Genomic DNA, 25781 nt, shown 5'->3' with positions numbered 1-25781 from the left:
TCTGCACAATTACCCCCAGGTCCTTTTCATTCTCTACCACTGTCAGTGTAGTATCACACAGTTGATACTTTACTCTGGGGTTACTGCTTCTCATATGCAGTACTTTACATTTGTCAATGTTAAACTTCAGTTGTCACCTCTCACCCCATCTGCTCAACTTTTCTAGATCCTGTTGCAGCAGTGTACTGTCATTACCAACCCTGCCAACCTTCGTATCGTTTTTGTGACCACATCATAATATCCAATCAAATTAGTCAGGCAAGATTTCCCCTTAACAAACCCATGCTATGTCCGAGCTATAACTGAAGTCTTGTCTAGATCATCCTGCAGTGCTTCTTTAGCCAATGTCTCCATTAATTCCCTGGAACAGAAGTTAAATTAACAGGTCTGTAATTACTTGTGTCACCGTTTGATGCTCCTTTGTGAATTGGAGTCACATTTGCACATCCCCGGTCCATGAGCACCTCCCCTGATTCCAAGTGTGCTCTCATAATTATGGCTAATGGTTTACTTAATGCCTTTGCTGCCTCCTTTAATATAACTGGATTAATCCTATCCACTCCAGGTGCCTTTCTTGTGTTTATCTTCAACAATTTTCCCTCCACTTTACTCTCAGTTATTACAAGATAATTCAGCGTGCTGCCAGAGTTGAATACAACTCTGGCGCTCCTCTCCCTGAATAACTCCTCATGTGTGAATGTAGATGCAAAATACTCATTTAGTTTGTTAGCTACCTGAGCAGGATAATCAACAGTTAAACCATCAATATCAAGTGGACCAATCTGATTAATTCCCTTCCTCCTAGAGTTTATATGAGTAAAGAACTCTTTGCTATTTTTCTTTGCATCCTTTGCCCAAGATTTCTCATAATCTTCCATTGCCTGCCTTTGTGACTTGGTTAAAGACCAGCTTATATCTATTATAGACTTCCATGTCACCTGTTAATTTATATGTATTCCATGCATTTTTTTCTCTGCCACATCTCATTAGTTCATCTGACATCCATTTAGGCCTCTAAAGTGCCTAGTTTGTAAGATGTGGAACTCATATATTCGAAGTCTTTCCTCATATGGACGCCATCTCACCAGGCAGGTTACCTGTCTTTGGACCCTTTCAAGAAGCTTGATGTCTTTCTTTAGGTGTGGTCTCCATACTTGAACACTATTAGTAAAATAATAAGAGGAGTTTACCTCAATATAGTATGTAGAACACTTCTGTCCAATACCCTCCAGAAATTAAAATGGAAAAAACGAAAAAATCGACAACTTACCGGTACATTAGAGTAAAATATAAATAATTAAATAATCAATTTAACACAATTCAAATCAATTTAAAACAATTAAAAATCAAATAAACGCAATTAAAAGAATCTAAAGAAAATATTCAAAACGATTTTCCTTCCTGAAGCTGACAACGCTTTCAATTTTAAGGAAAAAAATTTCAAGGAAAGCGTTGTCAGCTTCAGGAAGGAAAATTGTTTTGAATATTTTCGTTAGATTCTTTTAATTGGGTTTATTTGATTTTTGATTGTTTTAAATTGATTTGAATTGTGTTAAATTGATTTGAATTGTGTTCAATTGATTATTTAATTATTTATATTTTACTCTAATGTACCGGTAAGTTGTCAATTTTTCGTTTTTTCCGTTTTAATTTCTGGAGGGTATCATACGGAAGTGTTCTACGTACTATATTGAGGTAAACTCCTCTTATTATTTTACTAATATTATTATCAACGTAGAACTTATTAAGTATTACAGCTCTGATTCATACTATCTAATACTTGAACACTGTACAGGCATACCTCGATTAACGAATAGGATGCATTCCACGAAATTACTTCGTTAAGCGAAACTTCGTTTTCAGAGGTAAAAATACTATGGCCAGAATAGGGATACGTTCCTACGTAAAGAAAATGAAAAGCTTTTTTTCGAACAAAAAAGTTTTATTAAATAAACAGTCAACTTACATACAAAGTGAAATCACATTTTAAAATATGAGGTTAAAGTTGATTGTTTATGCTTTTTTTCTCTTTCATTTAACAATTGCCTATACGGAGTTATTGCATTTAACACTGATCGCTTAACTATAACACTTCTTCCTAAGTCAGGATCATTTTCACTAAAAAAATTTAAAACGTTTTCAATATCATTTAAGCACCTTTTTTAAATCTTTGGTTGTTAACACTTTTTCGGCAGGTACTTCTTTAACTTCGCCTTCATTATCTTTGTCTTCGTTGCTAACAAGGCTTTCTAAATCTTCCACTGAAAAACCATCATCTTCTGCATTCAATAAATTTCTAACATCCTCTTCATCGACATTTTCGAAACCTATTTGATTGAGCCATCTGGATAACTTCATTTCTAATTCTTGGATGTTATTTTCTTCTTCTAGTACAACTTCTGGCCATATTTTTCGCCAAACTCCATTTAAGCATTTCTTAGTGACTTCTTTCCAAGAACTATCAATGCTTTCTATTGCGTTTTTAATGGTGTAGTTTTTCCAAAAGGTTTTAACTGTTATTTCCTCTTTATCCTCTAGTTCAGTTAAATTGCTTAAAGTTCGACGCAGATTATAAGCTTTAAATGATGCTATTACTCCCTGATCCAATGGTTGAATCAGGGAAGTTGTGTTTGCTGGAAGAAACACAACTTTGACAGGAATGCATGTGTCCAACGTGTTAAGATCAGTAGGATGTCCCGGAGCATTGTCTAACAACAAAAGAGCTTTTTCTTCAAAGTTGTTTTTTTGACAATACTGTTTTACTCCAGGACAAAAGTGGTTAACAAACCAATCAGTAAATAACTCCATGGTAACCCACGCTTTTCTATTTGCTTTCCATATTACAGGTAAATTCATTTTTATGTTACCTTTTAACGCCCTCGGATTTTCTGAATGGTAAACTAATAACAATTTTAATTTATAATCGCCAGAGGCATTTGATCCAAAGAGTAACGTTAAACGGTCTTTGGCTGCTTTGAACCCAGCAGCCGATTTTTCTTCAATAGAAATGAAGCTTTTTGTTGGTAGCCGTTTCCAGAACAAACCGCTTTCGTCAACATTGAACACCAAATTTGGTGGAAAATTTTCACGTTTAATTATTTCCTTTAGTTTTTCTGGAAACTTATTTGCAGCTTCAACATCTGCACTTGCAGCTTCTCCTGTTAATTTTACACTATGAATCCTGGCCCGTTTTTTAAATTTCTCGAACCAACCACGAGAAGCCCCAAAGGTTTCCGTAATTTCTTCAGTTTGTTTAGATTTCAGGTGATTAAACAAAAATGGAATATTTTTTTTATGTTAAATGGGGCTTGAAATTGCGGACTTCGTTATATCGAGGCTTCGTTATCAGAGGTAACGTTAACCGAGGTATGCCTGTATTCCAAGTGTTTTCTAACAATTGCCTTATATAATGGGATTACGACATCCTTATCTCTACTAACAAATGTTCGATAAATCATCAGTAGGAGACCATGGACCTTCCTTGCAACCAGGCTACAATGCTTGAAGAACGTCATGTCTGACCATATCATAACTCCCAAGTCCCTTTCCTCCATTACTGACTTTAGTTCAACTCCACTAAGTGTATATGTTATTTTGGGGTTACTGTTCTCCAGGTGTAAGACCTTGTACATTACTGGATTAAAGCATTGCTGCTACTTTTCCGACCATCCCTGAAGTCTATTTAGATCACTCTGAAAAAGCTCTGCTTGGTAGTGATCATTAATTATTCTACCTATCTTTACATCATCTGCAAATTTAGACATCATGCTGTCTATCCCTTCATTGATGTCATTTAAGAAAATCAAAAACAACAGTGGTCTCAATACTGATCATTGGGGAACCCCACTTCTTACATTAACCCAATCTGGGGAATAACCATTTATCACAACCCTCTGCCTCCTGCCCTGAAGCTATCCATCTACGGATTTTTCCCCTGACTCCAACCTGTTCCAGCTTATGAAGTAACCGCTCATGTGAGACTGAGTCAAATGCTTTGCTGAAATCTATATAAAGTGTCGAAATTATCCCCTAAATCCAACTCATGTGTGACCCCCGTCAAAATAGCTAACCAGATTTGTTAAACATGGTTTTCCCTTTACAAAATCATGCTGAGTATCCTTCAGAATTTCATTTCTATCTAAATGATCCTAAATTCCACCCTTGATCATTGCCTTCACTATTTTTCCTACTACTGATATTAGACTGACAGATCGGTAATTTCCCACTTCACTCTTAAAACTGCCCTTATGTATTGAAGATACATTAGCACTTTTTCAATTCAGTGGAATCTCTCCTGAGTCTAGTGATGCTCTCATAACATTAGCCAACATGATTTTTACATCCAAGACCTTAAATGCTGTTAACCAATTTTTATGCGTAGATTTCGAAAATGATAGTTTCACATCGCATCACAGTTATTAAATATGGAAGTTACGTTTTACCAAAACCAGTAATGTATAACATACTGATTTGTTTTAACAGATAACATACTGATTTGTTTTAACAGATATAGGCTAATTCTCTTAATTTTTCTAATCGATTTTCTTGTGATAAACATAATCAGACTTCTACCTATGGTTCTTAGGTTCAAATTCCAATACAACAATTTACAATTTGAAGAGAGCACACAGCATTTTTGGTGAGGATTTTTGTAGGCTGTGCCAAGAATTTTCAAGTATTAACTGATAATGACATGTTCTCAGAGTTGTAGATCGAAAAGTTTTGAAACACTTTCGAAATATTTTGCTACGGAGGACTGTGTGTTTTTTCAAAGACATTATTGGACTTATGAAAGAACTAAGTGTCATGCATAAGTCAGACGAATGCCATTTATTTATAGATGCCTCAAAATTAATTTTAAAATAAAACTGCTTTTAAAATTAAGTTTAAAAGCAGTTTTGCTTCATAATGGCAACAAATTTTCATTAGTTCCTGTTTTAATTCAGTTGGACTTAAAGAAAGTCATGAAAGCATTCTAAGGTTCTACATGCTATAAAGTACCAGGATTATGGTTGGAACATATGCAGTGATCTTAAGGTTATTGGTTTGCTTGTTGGTTTGCAGGGGTTTCATAAAATGTTGTTTTTTGTGTTTGTGGGACAGTGTGTGACTGAAGGGTCAAGCAGGACGAGTTCATACCAGGACAATGTAATGCAACATAGATTCCTTTAGTGCAGTCAAACAAGGTTCTTCTTCCACCCCTGCACACCTAACTTGGATTGATGAAAAACTTCGTGAAGGGACTAGATAAAGAAGGTAACAGATTTGTATACTTGAGAAGTGTTTCCCCTAATTTAACATATGCCAACCTTAAGGAAGGAATTTTCATCAACGTGTTCGAAACTCAGTTGAAGGAGGTTGAATTGGCAGCTTGCTGATCATTTAAAGTGGTTTTTTGGGTAATAGGATAGAAGAAAACTGTTAAATGTTGGTGTCTAATTTACTCAAGTGCTACAAAAACATGGGCTGTTGAATTGTTGTAAATTCATTTTCTTCATTCCCATCTCAAATTTTTCCCCGAAAATCTGGGAGATGTGAGCAATGAACAAGGGGAGCAGTTCATTGTTCAAAGCCCATGACCACCAAATACGGAGGATGCGGAAAGGTCAGGGAATGACCACCGCATATTCCCGGAGCAATATGGCCTTAGTTGCTAGTGCTCCTAAAAACCAAAATAACAACAATAATGTGAGATGTGTACCCAGTTAATAGAGGGCATGTAGCACCTTAAGGCATTGTAATTGCCTTTCCTGAACTTATAACCCATCCCTTTAACTACTGCTACCTCTCTGTCTTCATGATCTTCCGTGATCACTTCTTGCTACTGGTTCCTGTACTGCCAGCCCTATTATGTCATCTTGTTCTTGGTTGATGATCAGGTCTAGAATATTAGTACTTTCCCTGACATGTTGATACAAATAACAGTCTAATTGATTTAAAAGTTTTGTCCCCCATGTGGAGTTTCCTTCCCATTTGCTTCAATAAATTAGAGGCAAATTAAAATCCCCCATAATAAGAAACATTCAAACTTACTTGCTCATTCCATTTGCATGTTGTGGCTCTCATCATAATCTTAACAATCACCTGGCCTGTAGATTACTCCCACTCTCATTATGCCTTTGCTTCCAACTATCTCAAGTCATACAGATTCTGTACTAGCGTACAAAGTGCTTTAATCCAGGAAATCTTTCATCATTCAGGCTGCTTTTAGCATTAGTAGAGGCATGTGATGCAAGACAGCAAACTTATGTAGCATCAGTGCCAAAAAAAAAAACAAAAAAACTTCCCATTTCACCTATCCATTAACTCCAAATGTTCATCTAGTTTTCCCTTGAATTTATTTCAGCTGTCAACTTCTACAATGACAGATGGAAGTTTGTTCCAGCAATCAACCACCAGCTGTCTTTCCTAAATTTGAATTTATGTCCCCTCAGGTGACTAATCTGAGCAAGAGGAAGAATCCCATCAGCATTGAGCTTGCTCAAACCATTCAAAGCCTTATACACCTTAATCAGATCACCTCGCCAGTGCCTAGTCTCCAGACACTGCAATTTGCAGAACTTAAGTCTTTCTTTGTAAGAGCAAAACTTTATTCCATTCACCAATCTTGTTGCCCTTCTCTTTACTCGTTCAAGCAGCTCTACATCCTTCCTAAAATAAGGCCTCCAGACCTGTATACAGTACTCAAGGTGTGGCCCAACCATTTGCCTTATACAAGGGGATAATCACCTCATTATTCCTGCTAGCAAAATTCCTGTATATCATTGACAAAACACCATGAGCTACTCTTGCAGACTGTCTGCACTGTTCAGAAAACTTCATATCTGACTGCACAATTACCCATAGGTCTTTTTCATTCTCTACCACCAAAAATGTAATACCACACAGTTGATGCGCTACCCTGGGGTTTCTGCTACCTATATGCTGTCAATGTTAAACTTCAGTTGCCACCTCTCGGCCCATCTGCTTAACTTTTCTAGATCCTTTTGCAGTAGTGTACTGTCATTAGTGTCATTAACAACCCTGTCAACTTTTGTATCAGATGCAAACTTCGACACTAAGCCTAATATACCTTCATCACCATCATTGATAAATATACAAAACAACAGTAGGCCCAACACTGAACCCTGCGGGACACCACTAATAATATTAGTCCACAAAGAGCAGCATCCATTGATTACCACTCTCTGTCTTCTTCCGCTCAACCATTCCTTTATCCATAGCAGCAACTTCTCCTTAATGCCATACTGCTCCAACTTGTACAGTGGTTTCCATGTGCAATAGGTAACTTTGATAAGAAGCATGACCCCACCACCCTTTCTATTTTCCCTATACTTCCTAAATACATTGTTACCATACTGAAACTCATCATACCATATCTCCAGGTGGCATAAGCCATATTATGTCAGTTTTACTTGTCCTAACCAACACTTTGAATTCACTCATTTTATTGACAACACTTCTGACCTTATTGTATAAACAATTAAGACTTAAGTTTTCTTGTATTGGCTACCATATGTATAGCACACTATGGCCATAGTTGCCGATGCTGCTAATAAATCCCTAATCCCTGAATTGGTAACTACCCTGACACACTCCTTGAAATTATTTAAGCATGCTTCCCTGGCATTAACTAATTAACAACTGTAAAACTTACTAAACACATTTATTCATACTATGGAGAGACTTTACAATTACCCTCTGTAATATGGCGTAGAGAAGTATCATAAGAAGTTGAAAAAAATGACTTCCATTATTTCCTAAATTAGGTTATTAAATATTTTTCGTTAAAATATATACGTTTAGCAGTAATGACCAGCTGATCTTCTTTGCATAATCTCTTCTTTCTTCTGGAGTCTCCAAATAATAGGTTATCATTAACACAGCAGTGGTCATGCAGGACCTCTCAGATTTCTTTAAAAAAATTTAGTGCATTTTTTCTTTTCTTGGATCAAGCTTAATGACTAAACTTTTTTCTACCTTCCTAAATATAGACCCCATTTTATATGTCATGCACCTACATCACTTTTGAATGTTAATTTCTGTTGTTCTTTTTTCTTGTGGAATGTACATGGAGTCTGCGATATATACAAGGGTTGTGTTCCTGAAAATCTTCATATAAACAGATAATTATTTAAATGGGGAAAATCAGAATGAATTCCACAACATAAAATAAAGTGTTCCAGACCCATTTTCAGCAAAAGTTTTATTACATTTAGACCATTACTTCTTTTTATTATATATATATATTCTAGATAGCAGATGACTCTCATCAACCAGTGCAATACCACCACTTTGCTTATTTATGCTTGAAGTGATGAACTCTATGTTTATCTATATACAGTGGTCTCAGACAGTTTTTAAATTCTGTACAGTGGGATCAACTGACGATGTTACCAACACTAAATTCTAAGTGGGAAGCATTCAAGGAATTAATCGTGGATGCTACTAAAAGTTTCATACCTATTAAGAAATATTGTTCAAGGTTTAGGCCTAAATGGTTATCCAATGAACTAATGAGGCTCGTGACAGAGAAGAAAAATGCATAGGATGCATATAAATTATCAAGCAACTCAGAAGCTTATGGCAGATATAAGCTAGTCTGTAATCAGGTCACAAAGGAGGTTAGGCAGGTGAAGGCAGATTACGAGAAATCTTTGGCAAAGGATGCTAAGAAAAACAGCAAGGAATTCTTTACTTATATAAACTCTAAAAGGAAGGAGATGAATCTGATTGGTCCACTTGATATTGATGGTTCGACTGTTGATGATCCTGCTCAGATAGCAAACAAACTGAATGAATATTTTGCATCTACATTCACACATGAGGAGTTATTAAGGTTTGAAAATGGCAGAAGGTTATCAAATTGTAGCAGGGTGCTTAATGATTTTGTAATAGCTGAGAGAATGATTTATCTGAGGAATTTACCATCCAAACTGGAGTCCGCCAAGGGGATGTAGCCTCCCCGTTGCTTTTCAACATCGTGGTTGACGCCATTATGAGGCAAGCATTCAGAAACAGACGGGGCATACAATATGACAAGGATCACTATGTGACTGACCTGATGTTTGCCGATGATAGTGCTATCATTGCTGGTAACGACTCTGAAGCCACGGACATCCTCTACGACATTGCCCACATTACCCGGCCATACGGTTTGAAGATCAATGCTGATAAGACAAAGGCCCTGACAACAGATGGGTCGCAAGCCACCATCTATCTCGAAGGCGTCCAGATCGAGCAAGTGCAGCCCTTTAAATACCTTGAGTCGCTGGTCCAGGAGAAGAAAGTTGCATCCACCATGAAAATCCACAGCAGAATTGGACAGGCGGCCACTGCGTTCGCCTCGCTCAAATGGTGTCTGTGGAAGGGGACCAACATTTCCTCAAAGACTAAAATCCGACTCTTCCGGACTTTGATCTGCCCATTCTCCTTTACGGATCAGAAACATGGATTTGTCTCAAGCTAGATTTAAACAAACTTGAGGTATTCCAAATGCGATGCCTGTGGCAGATTTAGGGCATCTCACTTCGTGACCGCATCACTAATGATACCATCCGCGCCAGATGCCAACAGCAACCAACCATCGCCTACCAAATCCAGAAGCGAAGGCTTAGATGGTTTGGCTATGTATGTAGAATGGCAACGAACAGAATACCATCCACACTCCTTTGGAGACAACGACCCACCCAATGCAGCATCCAACGGACCGCGCCTAGGAAAACGTGGGCCAAGCAAGTGGAAAATGACTTGAAGAGCCGACGTCTCGACCTTAACCAGGCCAGGACTGAAGCCATGGATTGTAAGGTATGGAAGAACATCACAGAGCAAGTCTGAAACCCTGCGGCAACCACAGCAGCATACTGGTTGCGTGGCCAACTGCTTCCCCCAGCTGCCAGCTAAGGACCAAGAAGAAGAAGAAGAAGAAGAAGAATAGCTGAGAGCAAAGTGGAGGAGAAATTGTTGAAGTTAAACATAAGAAAGGCACCTGGGGTGGATGGGATCTATCCAGTTATATTAAAGGAGGTGGCAAAGCAACTAAGCAAGCCCTTAGCCATAATTATGAGAACATCCTTGGACTCAGGGGAGGTCCCCACGGACTGGAGATGTGCAAATATATCTCCAATTCACAAAGGGGGGATCGAAGGGTGACACGAGTAATTACAGGCCAGTTAGTTTAACTTCTGTTCCGGGTAAAATAATGGAGTCACTGGTTAAAGATGCATTGCAGAATCATATAGACAAGACTGCAGCAATAATTCAGACACAGCATGGGTTTGTTAAGGGAAAGTCTTGTCTGACAAATTTGATAGGATATTATGATGTAGTTACAAAGGAACTGGATGCAAAAAATAATTTTGATATCATATATTTGAATTTCAGGAAAGCTTTTGACACTATTGTGCATGAAAGATTATTGTACAAATTGGAGTAGAATGGTATTAAGGGTAAGTTGCTACAATGGATAAAAGGATGGTTGAGTGGGAGAAGACAGAGGGTGGTAATTAATGGGTGCTGCTCTTTGTGGATTAATGTTATTAGCCGAGTTCCACAGGGTTTGGTGTTGGGTCCTCTGTTGTTTTGTATATTTATCAATGATATTGATGAAGGTAATCAGGTTTAGTGTCCAAGTTGGCAGATGATACAAAGATTGGCAGGGTTGTTAATGACAGTAATGGCAGTGTGCTACTGCAACAGGATCTAGATAATTTGGGCAGATGGGCTAAGAAGTGTCAACTGAAGTTTAACCTTGACAAATGCAAAGTACTGCATATGAGTAGCAGTAACCCCCAGAGAAACGTACCAACTGTGTGGTACTACACTTAAGGTGGTAGAAAATGAAAAAGACCTTGGAGTAATTGTGCAGTCAGATATGAAGTTTTCTGAGCAATGCAGACAGGCTGCCAGGGCAGGTCATTGGGTTTTGTCAATGATATATAGGAATTTTGCTAGCAGGGAAAAGGAGGTGATTGTCCCTCTGTATAAGGCAAGGGTCGGGCCACGCCTTCAGTACTGCGTACAGGTCTGGAGGCCTCATTTTAGAAAGGATGTAGATTTGCTTGAGCGCGTACAGAGAAGGGCAACAAGATTGGTGAGGGGAATGAAGGGATCCTCTTACCAAGAGAAGCTTAAGTTCTGCAAATTGCAGTGGCTGGAGACTAGGCACCTGCATAGTGATCTGATTGAGGTGTATAAGGCCTTGAATGGGTTGAGTACGCTGAATTCTGATGGGATCCTTCCACTTGTTCAGATTACGAACCTAAGGGGGGCATAAATTCAAGTTAAGAAAAGACAAATGTAGAATAGATATGCGGAAATTTGCCTTTAGCCAGCGGGTGGTTAATTGCTGGAACAAACTTCCATCTTTCGTTGTGGAAGTTGATAGGTTAAATAAATTTAAGGAGGAACTGGACAGGCATTCGGAGGGAATGGTGTGATTTTTTTTTGGCCGATGCTGCATAAGCTCATACACTTGCTTTCTTGCATCACATGCCACTACTACTATCCAAATATATATATATTTAAAACAAAATAAGTAATATTATTTATAATATAAAAGTTTAGAAATCTTATAATACCGTATTGGTGGACTAATAATAGAATAGTAATTGCTTAAAAAACGGTACTCACCTTGAATAAATCTGCAGTGGTATATTGAGAAGAGGTGGTTAGTATTTAGGTTGAATTGTTAGCTAAGAAACTAAGGAGGGAAAATGAAGAAAAACGGAATTTAAAATAAGCGCAAGGAGGTAGAAGTGTACACATCCGATCGTTGGTTGTCATTGAAGAGGGAAGAAGTATTTTGAAAGCTTGAATGAAATAATATGATGAGGCCAATAGTCATAACAAAGGACTTTCATTAAATAATAACGTCTTCAGTTGGCAATTGAATGGGAAGAGAACGCGTGTTGTTTTAAAGGTTTAAGTTTATACTCTCGTGATGCACTTTTTGACACGTGGGAAATTTAACTGTGAACGGTTCCAAGCTGGTGAAAGGTTGAAGGGGAGTTTGGCATTAATAATTTTAAGATTAGAATGATGTCGACACCATTCAATCACGAGTGCTTCATATTGAAGAATTCTATAATTAGATTTGAGTTTAATAATTGAAATAGCAGAATCGATGAGAGGGGTGTGATTGTGAGTTTGGGCATGAATTGTGAGTTCTGTAATGGCTTGACTTGTTCTAAAACTGTTGAAATGGTAATATGCACGGGTGTTGAAAGATTTGGAAGAACCAAATTTGGTGGTAGTACTGCCAATGTAACAGGCATCACAGTTTGGCCGACATTTTATGAGGTATATTATATTATTAAGATCGCTGGTGGAATAAGTGTCTTAGTTTATTGTAAGCGGAAAAGACGAAAGAAATGTCTGTGTTATTAAATATACGGCGGAATTGTCCTGCAAGTTCACCATGGTAGGGGAGGATTATACGAGTGTCGGTTTTGTTATTGTGTCCGGTTGGATTAATAATTTTATTTTTGACGGTGGAAATTGTATTTAGGATGAGTTAAGGGGGGGGTAACCTCTGGCTAGAAATTTTTCGGTAAGGTATTGAAGTTCATTATGTAGGTCATTTTGTGAGGAGCTAAATTTTAAGGCATTGTGAATTTGGTTGTGTAAGATGGCTTTTTTAGTGCTGAGGGGGTGGTGTGAAGAGAAATGTAAGTACTTGCCAGTGTGCATGCTTTTTCTGAAGATCTTTGGCATAGTTTTGTACCTGTTATATAGAGGGTGAAAATTGATCTGGTTGTTCATTCCAAATTCAAGGGCGAGTTTTTAGCCTGTCATGTACCGAATTAAATTTTGAAAAGAGATTGTTAATGATGGGTCTATTGCCTATAATTAGGATGTCATCGGCATAGCATAAGTATAATTTTATTTTAGAGGGAAGGGGTTGTAAAATTTGTTTCTCGATAGTGGCTAGGTAAATTTTGGAGGGGGGGCCCTTCTGCCCCTGTCTGAAATTTTGAGGAGGCCCCCCCCCCCCCCGTTTTTTAAGCAATTGTCAAAAAGTGCATCACAGGAGTATAAACTTAAACCTTTTAAAACAACACGCATTCTCTGCCCATTCAGTTGCCAACTGAAGACGTTATTATTTAACGAAAGTCCTTCGTAATGACTATTGGCCTCATCGTATTATTTTATTCAAGCTTTCAAAATACTTCTTCCCTCTTCAATGACAACCAAGGATCGGATGTGTACACTTCTACCTCCTTGCGCTTATTTTAATTCCGTTTTTCTTCATTTTCCCCCTTTAGTTTCTTAGCTAACAATTCAACCTAAATACTAACCACCTCTTCTCAATATACCACTGCAGATTTATTCAAGGTGAGTACCGTTTTTTAAGAAATTGCTATTCTATTATTAGTAATATTATTTATAAAATAATAGCTAAAGCAAGGTTTTAAATATTTATCTAGGGATGGTATTTACTAATAAAAGTATAAACATTGGTTCAAAAGTATAAAAGCTGGAAGGAGGTGGTAGTAGAGATTTCACATAGTGGGTGATGATGATGGAGTTACATCTGTAGGGTTATTATGATTGGATTCCTTATCAGAGGAGATGTGATATCAAGAGTGCTAACAACAGGGAGGGGTGACATGAAACTCTCTTTATCAGCAAGCACCAGTGATAGTGAAGGTGCAATGGAGGCCAGAGGTCGAGGTGATTTAATTAGGGTGATGGGTGGAAATGGATGGGTTTAGGACAGGGGTGGCCAACATTTTCCAGAAGTAGGCCACATATGTTGGAAATGCAAAAATGATTAGTTTACAGTTAGCAGTTAATCTCATAATACCATCTCTATGTAAATATAATGAAAGTGTTTAGTAAACCACCTCTTAAATTATTAGATTGTTTGGTCTATCATTGCTTAAACTATCTAAATGTTATATGAATAACATAACCACAAATTGTTGATGAATGTCATAATGAATTTTGTCTATATTTAAAATTAATTTAATTAAAATTTTATTTTATTGATATTTGTCAATTTGAGAACTTTAATTGCAGTCCCTTCTGAGTTTTACCTGATGATAGGATTCCAAAAAAAATTCAGAAATATAGCTAATGCTCTAAGGTTTATTAATTTTATTGTAAAGTGTGTTGAGTAGTCATGTATCTTTCCAAAATATATCACATAAATTAAACTTCTTATATATGTGGTTAATGAAGTGTGTTCTTTAAATTGGTTGATAAATTTCCACATATGACATTCTTGCAGTCACATTGTGCAATCTTTTGTTAATAAAATTTACAATAATTTTAACTGTATTTTGTGTATTTAATAGAGCATTCAATGGCAACACCTCTGGACTATGTTGGACTACAGGTAACTTTATTATGTTTATTTAGTAGATAATGGAATTTATTCATATTGCACTCCATTTATAAACAGACTGCATAATATGTAATTTTACTAAGCTTTATCTTATATCATGCAGATGTAGCTGACATAAGTCTTTAAAGTTTTTGCCTAATTAAGAAACCAAAAGTAATATCAAAAATTTTTAGGTTCAAAGATTTTTACAAATTATTGGTTTACTTTCAATGTACACTGACCTTTTTGATGAAATGTTTGAAAGGATGGCCTGATGAAGAATCACTCCACACTGAAAAATGAGCTTTTCAGTAGTATAAATCTTGCTGTGATTAAATTGCATTCCTGGAAAGACAAAGACATAGGTACAGTGAAATGTCAGTATAACAAATTTTTACTAATGGCCAAAATATATTTAATATAATGAAATTTGTTTTGTTAAACAAATCAACTATCCACAATCGACTGTCCTGTGAAATGCAATAAAATTATTAGAACAATAGTCAATTACACATAACAGGATAATTGTAATGAAATAAACTTACCTTTTAAATTAACTTTTTTTTATTTTTTTAATGAACAGCTCAACAGTTTAATTAAAAATGTGTTTTTTCAGCTTGCTATTTTTAGAGAAATAATTTTTTTATCAGTTTTGTTGGAAAGAAGGTAAACATTATAAATATAAAATTCCAGTCTCTCCCATTTAAAATTTATAAAACTAAAACAATCACAACCTTCAGGTGATGTGAACAACCATTCTTCTTCTCATAAAACTGAACAAACACTTTCAATCACACTGACACCTCATCTGTCAGTGTCTTTCACAAAATACAGTATGCATCTCGGCATGAACAACCCCTATCAGTTCCAGAATTACTCAGATAAAACATCAGGAAAATAGACAGACAGGTCAAAAGCCACTAATTTTGAATAGAACAGGTAACTGTTCTATTAAAATATAATAGTGAACAGTGTCAGATTCAAGGGTATCCAGTCAAAGAATTTTGAGCTGATGGGAATAGATAAGTTTTTGAAAAATTTTGCTATTTTATTGACCTAATTAGCATATTAAATTGCATTCTAAAAATAGATTCATAGTCCTAGTCACATTCGTTAGTTTATTTTCAAATTTAGTTAAAGGTTTTGCAAGTTTCTATTTCATATACATAGAACCTTTGTATTAGTGATTTGGTATGAATATTGTATCTCATAACTTTAGCAAGGGCACATGATGCAAGAAAGCAAGCTTATATGGCATCAGTCAAAAAAAAAAAAAACACACACACCCTTCTCATTTCACCCATCCACTTGCTCCAAATGTTTGTCTAGTTCTGCCTTGAATCTGCTTAAGCTGTCAACTTCTACTGTAGTGCGTGGCAAGGGAAATCTGGTGTATTAATTGTGGTAAATAGGTATCTCGAAAGTTCTGATCATGTAGGTTGTCATTAATAGTTAATTTTATTAGCTATTATAATTAACTTATAACTTACAACCATAAAAGTATAGCATAAACTTGATAATGCAATACATATAACATATGCTGAAAACTCATATGCCAAATTTTCCAAAGCAAGAATGGATTTCCAGAGGACCAAACAATCAGCTGTTGACAATTTCATGAATGGCTGGCTGTCCAGGGGCAAAAGGTGTGTGGTCCACAAGTCATACTTTCACCCCACCTCCCCTGTGTTTTTTTTTTTTTTTTGTTTGACTGTTGCTGTATAAGCATGCTTTCTTGCATCATATACCTCTGCTAATGCTAAAAGTAATAAATTCACTACCTGATAAGTCCACCATAGGAATTGATGATACCTCTTTTTAGTCTCAAAATTGCTTCTTATTTCATCAGCAGAGAGCTTGCCATCTCTACAACAAAGTACTCATACATGCACAGGTGCCTTCAAGTTGGTTGACTTACAGAGTCATGGCAGTTCCAGAAAAGTCTCACTCGAAAACAGCTGTAGACTTCAGGCCAATATCAGTTGCCTCTCTCTCTTCCTGAAATGCCTTTACAAGTGTATCTGTAATGGGGTTGCACTCACAATCTTTGCACAGAGGCCCGAACATACCCATTATGCCATGACTAATAGATCTGCTGTAACTTGCCTACAGTCCTTATTACAGAAAATGCTTCACACCTGGAATGACAACAAAGATTTTCACACCATTTTTTCTAGACATGAAAGCTTCTTTTGACTCAGTCTAAATCACACCCCTTCTTGCCTTACTTGAAAGATTCTACAGGTTATCCAACAATATACTTGAGATTCTCAAAAGTCTTCTATCTGGGAGAATGCCTCACTTCACCTCACTTTACAGACTGTAATGACATCACAGTCTGTAAAAGCATAGATGTAGGAATCCCACAAGGTGTTTCTCTTTCAGCCCTGCTATTTGCTGCAATATTCATTCCACTTATGGATCAAGTTCCAACATTCTTATCATATGCTGATAATTAATCCCAGGGGCTCACATCTGGTGAGTATGGGCTTGGCACACCCAAGGTCCTGAGCTGGATATCATCATTCTTCTCTTCCTTGGTGATTCCTTTTATATCGCTCACTCTCTCTCTCTCTCTCTCTCTCTCTCTCTCTCTCTCACACAGGATAGTTCAGAATTTTTTTTTTTTTTTGGATGGTGCAACATAAGCTTCAGGCTTCCTTGCACTATATGGCTAATAATAATAATAATATTGTGTGCTACTTGCCATGGGAAAACCATGATGGTGATACACAAGCAAGGCAAACCTCTTCAGAAATGGTAAACAGCTACCTAAATATATTCTGTAAATATGTCATGTTTGGCCTGTCAATTATTCCTGAGAAGTCACGCTATCTCATCTTTACTCCAAATCGGATGACATCTACTGATACTGCATCATCCTTACTTCCAGAATTAGCAGGAAATGTTGTGACTCCCACTGACAGAGTCAAATTCCTAGGAATAATCCTTGATGTGAACCTCACCTATAAATAGCAAATCCAAGCTCAGTATTCCATAGCCTTGAGAGTCTTCTGGAGATTGAAAATAGATTTGTGCAAAACTCACAATAAACAAATACTCAGGAAATACCTCGCACCTTACTTCAGTAGTGTGCTCTCTTATGCCATGGAACTGTTGTCTGCTGCTCCTCCCACCAGCCTCAAGTAACTATGGGGGTCTCAAATTCTGGGTGCTGAAGTGGACCAACTTTTGGTCTCACCAGATCTACATGCTGCACTCTGTGCCAAACTTCAGTACACGCCCACAATCCACAGAGCTCATGTGCTAAATATAAAGGCATTCCTTCATCTGTGCTGATCTAAGCATTATTACATGAACATCTGGAACATGATTGGTTGGTGTTTGCCAGGATGACACCTCTGCAGTAGCCCTTCCTTGTGCTCTAGGCTCCAGAGGTTACAGAATTTCAAAAGACACTTCCCAAATGTGACTTTGTCACTCTCAACTCACTCAACATCGACAAGTCATATCGTGATGACCTCTTGGCCTCTTTCTGTTTCTAAAAGACAGTTGTGCAAGTGCCAGGCCTAGTTTGCTGATGTTATTTATATTCTGCCCAACTTGTAGTCCTTTTTCATTTTAATTACTGTTACTTCTCTTTTCTGTTTTTTTTTTTTTTTTTTTTTTGTTTATCTTTATTTATTATTTTATGTAACTTCATAATGTAGATTAACATTGTGTTTCTGTGTTTGTTCACTTGTATAGAGAATGTATTGTAAGATTCTCTCTGGTTATCTGTGTAAGGAATCACAAATGTATATGATTTATGTTAATAAAGAACCCTATTATTATTATTATAGCATAAACCTGTTAGCGTAATACATATTACTGCTGCAAAAAAAATTTCTATTTACCCGGAAGTAAGTGGGATAGAAAGTTGAATTTTTTTGTTTGATAACTGGAAATCTCTATAACTTAACAACTATACAAATTTTGGTTTTGATCTGACAGTTGATTTTTTTTTCTTTGCAGTATTGAGTGAAGAGAAGCATCACAATGAATAAAGTGGAATACATATCAATGATTTGGTTCCTCTTTCTGCAAGGGAAAACACCAAAAACAATCCAAAAAGAAATGGTCAGTGTTTATGGAAAAGACTGTTCAGGTTACAGTGTTGATGCACATTGGTATAAACAATTCAAATGTGAAAGAAACTTGGTGCATGATGAAGAAATCTCAGGATGTCCAGAAAGTGCCATAACAAAAGAGAGTATTACCAAAATTGAAGCATTAATCCTCGAAGTTTGCTGTAATAGCATCAGAGAGCTACCTGCAGAGTTCCAAATTAGTATAGGGTCTGTGGAGAACATCATCCATCAACAGTTGCACATGAGAAGTGTCTGCTAGATGGGTTCCCAGACTTCTGACCCCTTACCAGAAGAACACATTGTGCACATGAAATGTTGTCGATGTGCCAGGTAAAGCAAGAGTCATTTTATTCACAGCTAATCATCATGGATGAAAATTGGATCCATTATCATGATCCTGAAACTGAACAATGTCAAACCATTGGAAGTGTGCAGAATCACCACCTCCCAAAAAGGCAAAGGTGCACCCAGAAAGCTGGCAAAGTGATGCTGTTAGTTTTACTGGATCAGCATGGCATAATACTAACAGATTACCTTCAAAAGGGCCGATGACAAACTGTGATGACAGAGTATTATTCCAACTTACTAATAAAGCTACTTGCTGCCATAAAAGAAAAAAATACGGGGGGAAACTGTCGAAAGGTACGTGCCTGCTCCAGTATAATGCCCCTGCGCATTCCTCGTATGCTGCAGGGAGGTGTGCCTATGAATGTGGGTTTGAAATATGGCTGCATCATGCTTATTTCCCTGACCATGCACCACCGGATTTCTACCTCTTTCCTGCCCTGAAGTTCTTTCTTCATGGAAAACACTTTGCTGCTGAGTCATAGTTTGAAGGAAAGTCCAAGAACTTCTACAAAACTAACCTGTGGAAGTGTATTGAGAGGTGGCAAAAATGTGTCGTTTTGTCTAGTGACTATGTTGAAAAAGTGTAATACATGGTGCTTGTTTCAGTCTTCTATCACAGTTACTTCTGGGTGAATACAAATCTTTTAAACACCCAAATAAGTATATTACTTTAGTGTAGTATTTTCAAATAAATTGATTTTGAACAGAAATCAGAGCAGAAAAGCAAAGGGCTCAAAGTGGTGGGAGTGCTGTGGCTCAAAGGAGAACTAAGGGGACTGGGGCTGTCCTTCAGGTCGTGGCCTCATGAAATGTACTACTTAATATTAGTATTAGTAGTGACAAATGATGCAAGAAAGAATGCTTATAAAACATTGCCAAAAAAAAAAAAAAAGAGAGAGAGAGAGAGAGAGAGAGAGAACTACACACTTCAACCATCCATACCCTCCAAGAAATTATCTTATTCTTCCTTAAATTTATTCCAAATATCCACTTCGACAACAACAGATACAAGCTTCATCCAACAGTCATCCACTTGCCGGCTGAAGGAAAATCTCCTCAAATCTATCCTGTGACCCTGCTTCCACAATTTGAATTTATGCCCTGTCATGTGTGTAGTCTGAACAAGAGAAAGAATGCCATTAGCATTGAGCTTGCTCAGTGCCTTAGAAATCTCAATCAAATCAACTTGCGGGTGCCTAGTATCAAGACGCTACAATTTTCAGAATTGAAGCCTGTCTTGGAAGGACTTCCCCACCCCCCCTTTTCATTCCCTTCACCAGTCTGGTTGCCTTTTTCTGCACCTGTTCCTGCAGATCTACATCCTTATTAAAATAAGGCCTCAAGACTTCTATCACAACCTGTATCAAGACCTGTATACAGTAATCAAGATGTGGCCTAACCATGGCCTTGTACAAAGAAATAATCACCTCCTTTTCCCTGCTACTAAAGTTTCTGCTTTTAGGTTCAACTTTTAAGCTAAGGGTTTGCTTGCATCTTTTTCTGCCTCCCTTAATATAATTGGATAGATTCTATCCAACCCATGCACCTTTTTTTATGTTGTTCCTCAACAATTTCTCTTCCATTGTCCTCTCAGTTAGCATAAAATCATTTAGCTTCCTATTACATACTGATGAATTCCTGTAATTCTCCTCAATAGAGAATTCCTCGTGTATGAATGTAGATGTAAAATGCCTATTCAGTTTATCAGCAGCCTTAGGCAGGATCATCAACAGTTAAATGATACAAAGCATGGCAGTGTACTTAATGACAGCAATAACGGTATGCTACTGCAACAAGATATAGAAAGATTAGGTAGGTGGACTAAGAAATAGCAATTGAGGTTTACCATTGACAAATGCAAAGTACTACACATGGGTAGCAGTAATCTCAGATTATAGTACCAATTGTGTGGCATTACACCCAAGGTAGTGGCCCCGAGTGCCAATCGTTTCCGTGGCCAAGCGATTCTCGTGCGATTAAAGAGCGTTTTTTGGTAAGCGACTAGGTTCACTTTTGTTTTCTCCCTTACTTATTAAACTTTTTTTGTTAAGTAGCTCTACTTTCTTAAAAGCACTAAGAAGTGAGCCCAGAAGAAGAAAAGTACCTTTTTCTTTAATTTAGTACTCCTACTAACTGTACTAACCTCTATGCTTGGCCACAAAGCGGCACTGCTTCTGCATCCCCGTGGTGGGGCCGGTAACCTGGGTGGTAAAGGTAAACTCCCAGGGCCAAAAGGAGCTATCATAGATACAAATAGTTATCCACCTTTAGAGCTATTGAGCTCAAGACAAGAAATTTCTGACATTGACCATGACTCTGTTCAATCAAAAAGGCTTTGAAGGGAAGCAAAGTGTCAAAATGATATACCGAATTTCCTGGTGGTACATTCTTTATCCACCTAACCTGTAGGCAAGTTATCACCATTCTTGATACAAAAATGTTTAGAATATATTGCAGGGTCACCAAAAATGGAGAAGCAACTACAATCCCGAGACCTCTTGATTGAAACAGCCACCTGAAAACATTCTGAGTGGCTGTTAAACACAACATCATTTGGAGGGGGGGGGGCTGACAGTATCAGTTACTCCCCACAGAACCTTAAATTCATCAAGAGGTGTGATCAGTTGTTTGTTTGTTTTGTTATTTGGTTTTTAGGAGCATTAGCAACTAAGGCCATATTGCTCCGAGGATATGCATTGGTCATTCCCTGACCTTTCCGCGTAGCCGACCGGGCTAGCCAGGTGGGTAAGGTTCCTGCCTGGCAACCCAAAGGTCGCGGGTTCGAATTCGGCCTCGGGCTTGGATCAAAGTACTGCAAAAACCTTGGGAGGTGCACTATGGCCACAGAAGCCGATGCGCCAACAACTACCAAAAAAAAAAAAAAAAAAAAAAAAAAAAAAAAGACCTTTCCGCATCTTCCGTATTTGGTGGTCATGGGCTCGAACCCCAGTCTAATCAAGAAGCGTGTGCTGCTCCTGCCCACCTGGCTATGGAGACCCGGTTTGATCAGTGAATGGGACCTAATTACAGTCTCCGAAGAAGAACTACTCCAAGAACTTAGTAGTCAAAAGGTAACAAGTGTGAAAAGAATCATGAGTAAAAAAGATGGAAATCTAACTCCAACTAGAACCATCATTTTAACATTCAGTAATCCAGACTTGCCATCCTCAATCAAAGCTGGCTATTTGAATTGTCTTATTAGACTATATATTCCAAATCCCGTTTGTTGCTTCAAATGCCAGAAATATGGTCGTTCCCAGCAGGCATGTAGAGGTGGCGCCATATGTCCCATGTGCGAATCTAAGGAGCATAGTCAAGCTGATTGCTCAGCCACAACCCCTGCCTTTTCCAAAGCTTGTGAATTATGTATTACAGGGAAAAAAATTAAAAAATAGAAAATAAAGTTACGTTTCCCGAGGCACATAGGAAAATTATGTTGAGCATGCCTAGTAGTCAATCCTACGCTGTTCGCACCAGAAACTACATATCTACTGGAACACAAACAGATGTATCAATTCTGCCTAATACCTCTATGACCTATTGGCTTAAATCTACTCTTTCAAATTCAAAAAAAAAAAAAAATCCTCAAAAGAAAACTAGTGAAGCTACCAATCAGCATCCCTAATGATGCTCCATCCATCCCATATGACATAGAGCAAACGAAATCTGACCCAGGTTCAAAACAAATGGAAACTCCCACCAACAGTGTGGAAGTAGATGAGCGTTTAGATAATGGGGGAGCCCATTTTGGAACTCCATGCAAATGACACCATGGATTCTGTACACCCCTGTTTCCCCAAAAAAGATAAAATAAAGCAAGACAGACCGAAATGCTCCACTTTTAAAAAACAGTCAGACCTGTCCACCCCAACTAAACTTAAATAATGTCTAATATCATACAGTGGAACTGCAGAGGACTAAGAAGCAATTCTAGCTACCTAAAAGATTTACTAATTCAATACAATCCGATAGGAGTATGTCTACAGGAAACTTTCTTATCATCTCAAGCTTCACCAAAATTTACAAATTATACAATATATAGAAAAGACAGGATCTCAGAGTCTCCTGCTCTCAGAGGAGTAGCTGTGCTTGTAAAATCAAACATACCATCCAGGCAAATTCAGTTACAAACTAGTCTAGAAGCTGTGACAGCATGTACTTCAATCAGTATATCAATTACCCTAACTTCTATATATATTTCCCCATCTCAACCATTTTCAAATACAGAACTTGATAATCTGGTTATGCAACTACCATCTCCAATCTGCCTTTTTGGCGGCTTCAATGGCTACCATCCATTATGGGGGTCGCCTGCGATTGACACAAGAGGCAAATTAATTGAAACATTCATGAATAATAATAACAACCTAACTATACTAAACTCTGGATCTTCAATTGGATGTTGCTGAACATCCAATTGAAGACCTAACTAACTACATTACCAATCAGATACTAAATGCAGCTAAAAATTCAATTCCGAAGTCACAACCTCACAAATGCTCCCACCATAACAACTGGTGGAATACAGATTGCTCTGATGCCAAGCGTGAGAAAAACCATGTTTGGAACAAATTGCGTAAGTTTCTTACAACCAGTAATCTAATAGAATACAAAAGACTTAAAGCCAAAGCAAAGGAGATTAGGCAAAAAGCCAAATGTGACTCCTGGATTTCATTTGCCTCAACTATCACCAAAGACACTGACCCACAACTCATTTGGAAAAGAATTAAAGCGCTAAATAGAAAATTCACTCGACCACCCTCTCCAATACTCTGTTGGAATGGGAAAGATCTATCGGCACCTAAGGAAATCGCCAATGCACTAGCAGAATCATTCTCTACAATATCTGCTTCTGCTTCCTACTCCATCTCCTTTCAGTGCATAAAGGCAGATTCAGAACGCCGCAAAATTAACTTCTCCACACAGCTCTCACTTCCATACCATCAACCGTTTAATTTTATAGAACTCAAGGAATCCTTAAATAAATCTTCAAATGGTGCTGCCGGCCCAGATGATGTACATTACATCATGCTAAAACAATTATTTCAAGAGGACTTACTTACCCTACTGATCTTCTATAATCGAATCTTCTCAGAAAATGCTTATCTGCTTTCCTGGCATCATTCTTTCATACTTGCCATACCAAAACCAGGCAAAGACCCTTGTTTGGTTAAAAATTATAGGCCAATATCTCTCACGAGCTGCATGGGGAAAATTTTTGAAAGAATGGTACATGCGAGACTTACCTGGATCTTAGAAGCAGAGAACCTTTTATCAGATCAGAGTGGCTGTCGTAAGAACAGATCCACTCTTGATGTCCTTATCAAAGCTGAATCAAATATTTGCAATACCTTTGTCATGAAACAACATCTAGTCATGGTCAATTTAGATATTGAAAAGGCATTTGATACTACCTGGTGACATGGTATTATTATGGACCATTATCACCTAGGACTAAGGGATCATCTCCCTCAAATAATTCAGAATTTCCTACGCCACTGCTCTTTTCAGGTACGTTATCAGAACGTACTGTCTACACCTCATATTCAAGGAAGAAGGAGTACCACAGGGATCTAACTCAACGCAACGTTATTTGCAATTTGTGTCAACAGCATAACCAGAGACATCCCCAAAACTGTGGAGGCAGAATTGAATCCTGGATGTCACGCAACAGCTATCAACTAGCTGAACAGAAGTCTACCACCACTCACTTTTGTAAGAAACGTGCTCTCCACCCCTTCCTGAATTACAGCTAAACAATAGTCCGATACCAGTAGTAAACAGCATCAGATTTCTGGGCCTGATATTAGATAGTAAGCTTAACTGTCAAGCACATATCACATATTTACGAACTGCTTGTCTAAAGGTGCCTCCGTAGCCAGGTGGGCAGGAGCAGCAGTGCTTAGCACACGCTTCTTGATTAGACTGGGGTTCGAGCCCGTGACCACCAAATATGGAGGATGTGGAAAGGTCAGGGAATGACCATCGTATATCCCCAGAGCAATATAGCCTTAGTTGCTAATGCTCCTAAAAACCAAATAATAACAACAACAACTTGTCTAAAACAGTTGAACATGCTTTGATCAGTCTCATCCGTGTCATGGGGAGCTGATCGGTACTCCTTACTTCACCTCTACAAGTTTGTGATCCATTCATACATAGAGAATGGTTCTCCCGTATATGACTCAGCTAGGAAAAGCACATTAGATCGGCTAAATGTCATCCAGTAAAGTGCCCTGAGGACTGCTATTATTGCTTTTCTTCGCTTCCAAGATCCAGAGTCTTCCATCGCACCCCAGTTGGGAGTATCTTTATCACACTCGGTGGGATTCTTTTTATGAGGATAAGCCACATGAAAATCTGCCTGCCTCACTCAGGATCAAAGATCTTATTCAGAGTTGGAATATAAATTTAGCTGATATTTTTCAGAACACAACTGCACCTGTTCCACCTTGAACGTATGTTTCTGCCTCCCATGATACACATTTTCTGCAGTGGGGAAGAATGTCATATCTCCCAACAACATCAGACAGTTGCACTCAGCTCATGCTACTCTTAACTCCCATGCCTGTAAAATATATACCAATGGATCAAAAACTGACAGTATTGTAGGTGCTGCGGCTGTTTTTCTTTCATGCACAATTTTAGCCACATTACCTTTAGTATGCAGTGTCATCACTGCTGAACTTTATGCCATCAAGTTAGCACTTAATAAGATTATTGAACTTTCCATCTCATCTGCAATAATTTATACTGATTCCCTCAGTGCTATCTATGCCATAAGGAAGAATTTCTCCTCTTCTCATCCTACATTGAAAGAGATTCAATCCCAGCTATTCTCCTGTAGCAGGTCCAATCAGTCAATCAGCTTTTGCTGGATCCCTGGCCATTCTGGCATTCCAGGAAATGAAAGCAGACTTTGCTGCTAAATATCCTCAACCCACTCTCTCACAACATCCTCAGGTTCCTTACGCTGACTACAAGCCTGTTATTCGTAAAGCATGTTATGACAA

At 37.8% G+C, this 25781-nt stretch overlaps 1 protein-coding gene across 1 annotated transcript in view; it reads left to right on the top strand.

Annotated features, from left to right (window-relative positions):
• The window catches only part of LOC150076461 (uncharacterized), a 94811-nt gene that overhangs the window by 22948 nt on the left and 46082 nt on the right, over positions 1 to 25781 (top strand). Inside the window, exon 3 of the mRNA XM_090387364.1 lies at positions 14301 to 14341. Coding sequence (XP_090243490.1) covers positions 14301 to 14341 — 41 coding nt within the window. The remainder of the gene's footprint in view (positions 1 to 14300; positions 14342 to 25781) is intronic.

Source organism: Mastigoproctus giganteus, chromosome 13 (assembly GCF_048544385.1).
Source record: "Mastigoproctus giganteus isolate SK-2022 chromosome 13, ASM4854438v1, whole genome shotgun sequence".
Classification (NCBI taxonomy): domain Eukaryota; kingdom Metazoa; phylum Arthropoda; class Arachnida; order Uropygi; family Thelyphonidae; genus Mastigoproctus; species Mastigoproctus giganteus.
The sequence above is the reverse complement of the archived record's forward strand: the minus strand, read 5'-3'. Positions and strand labels throughout refer to the sequence as shown.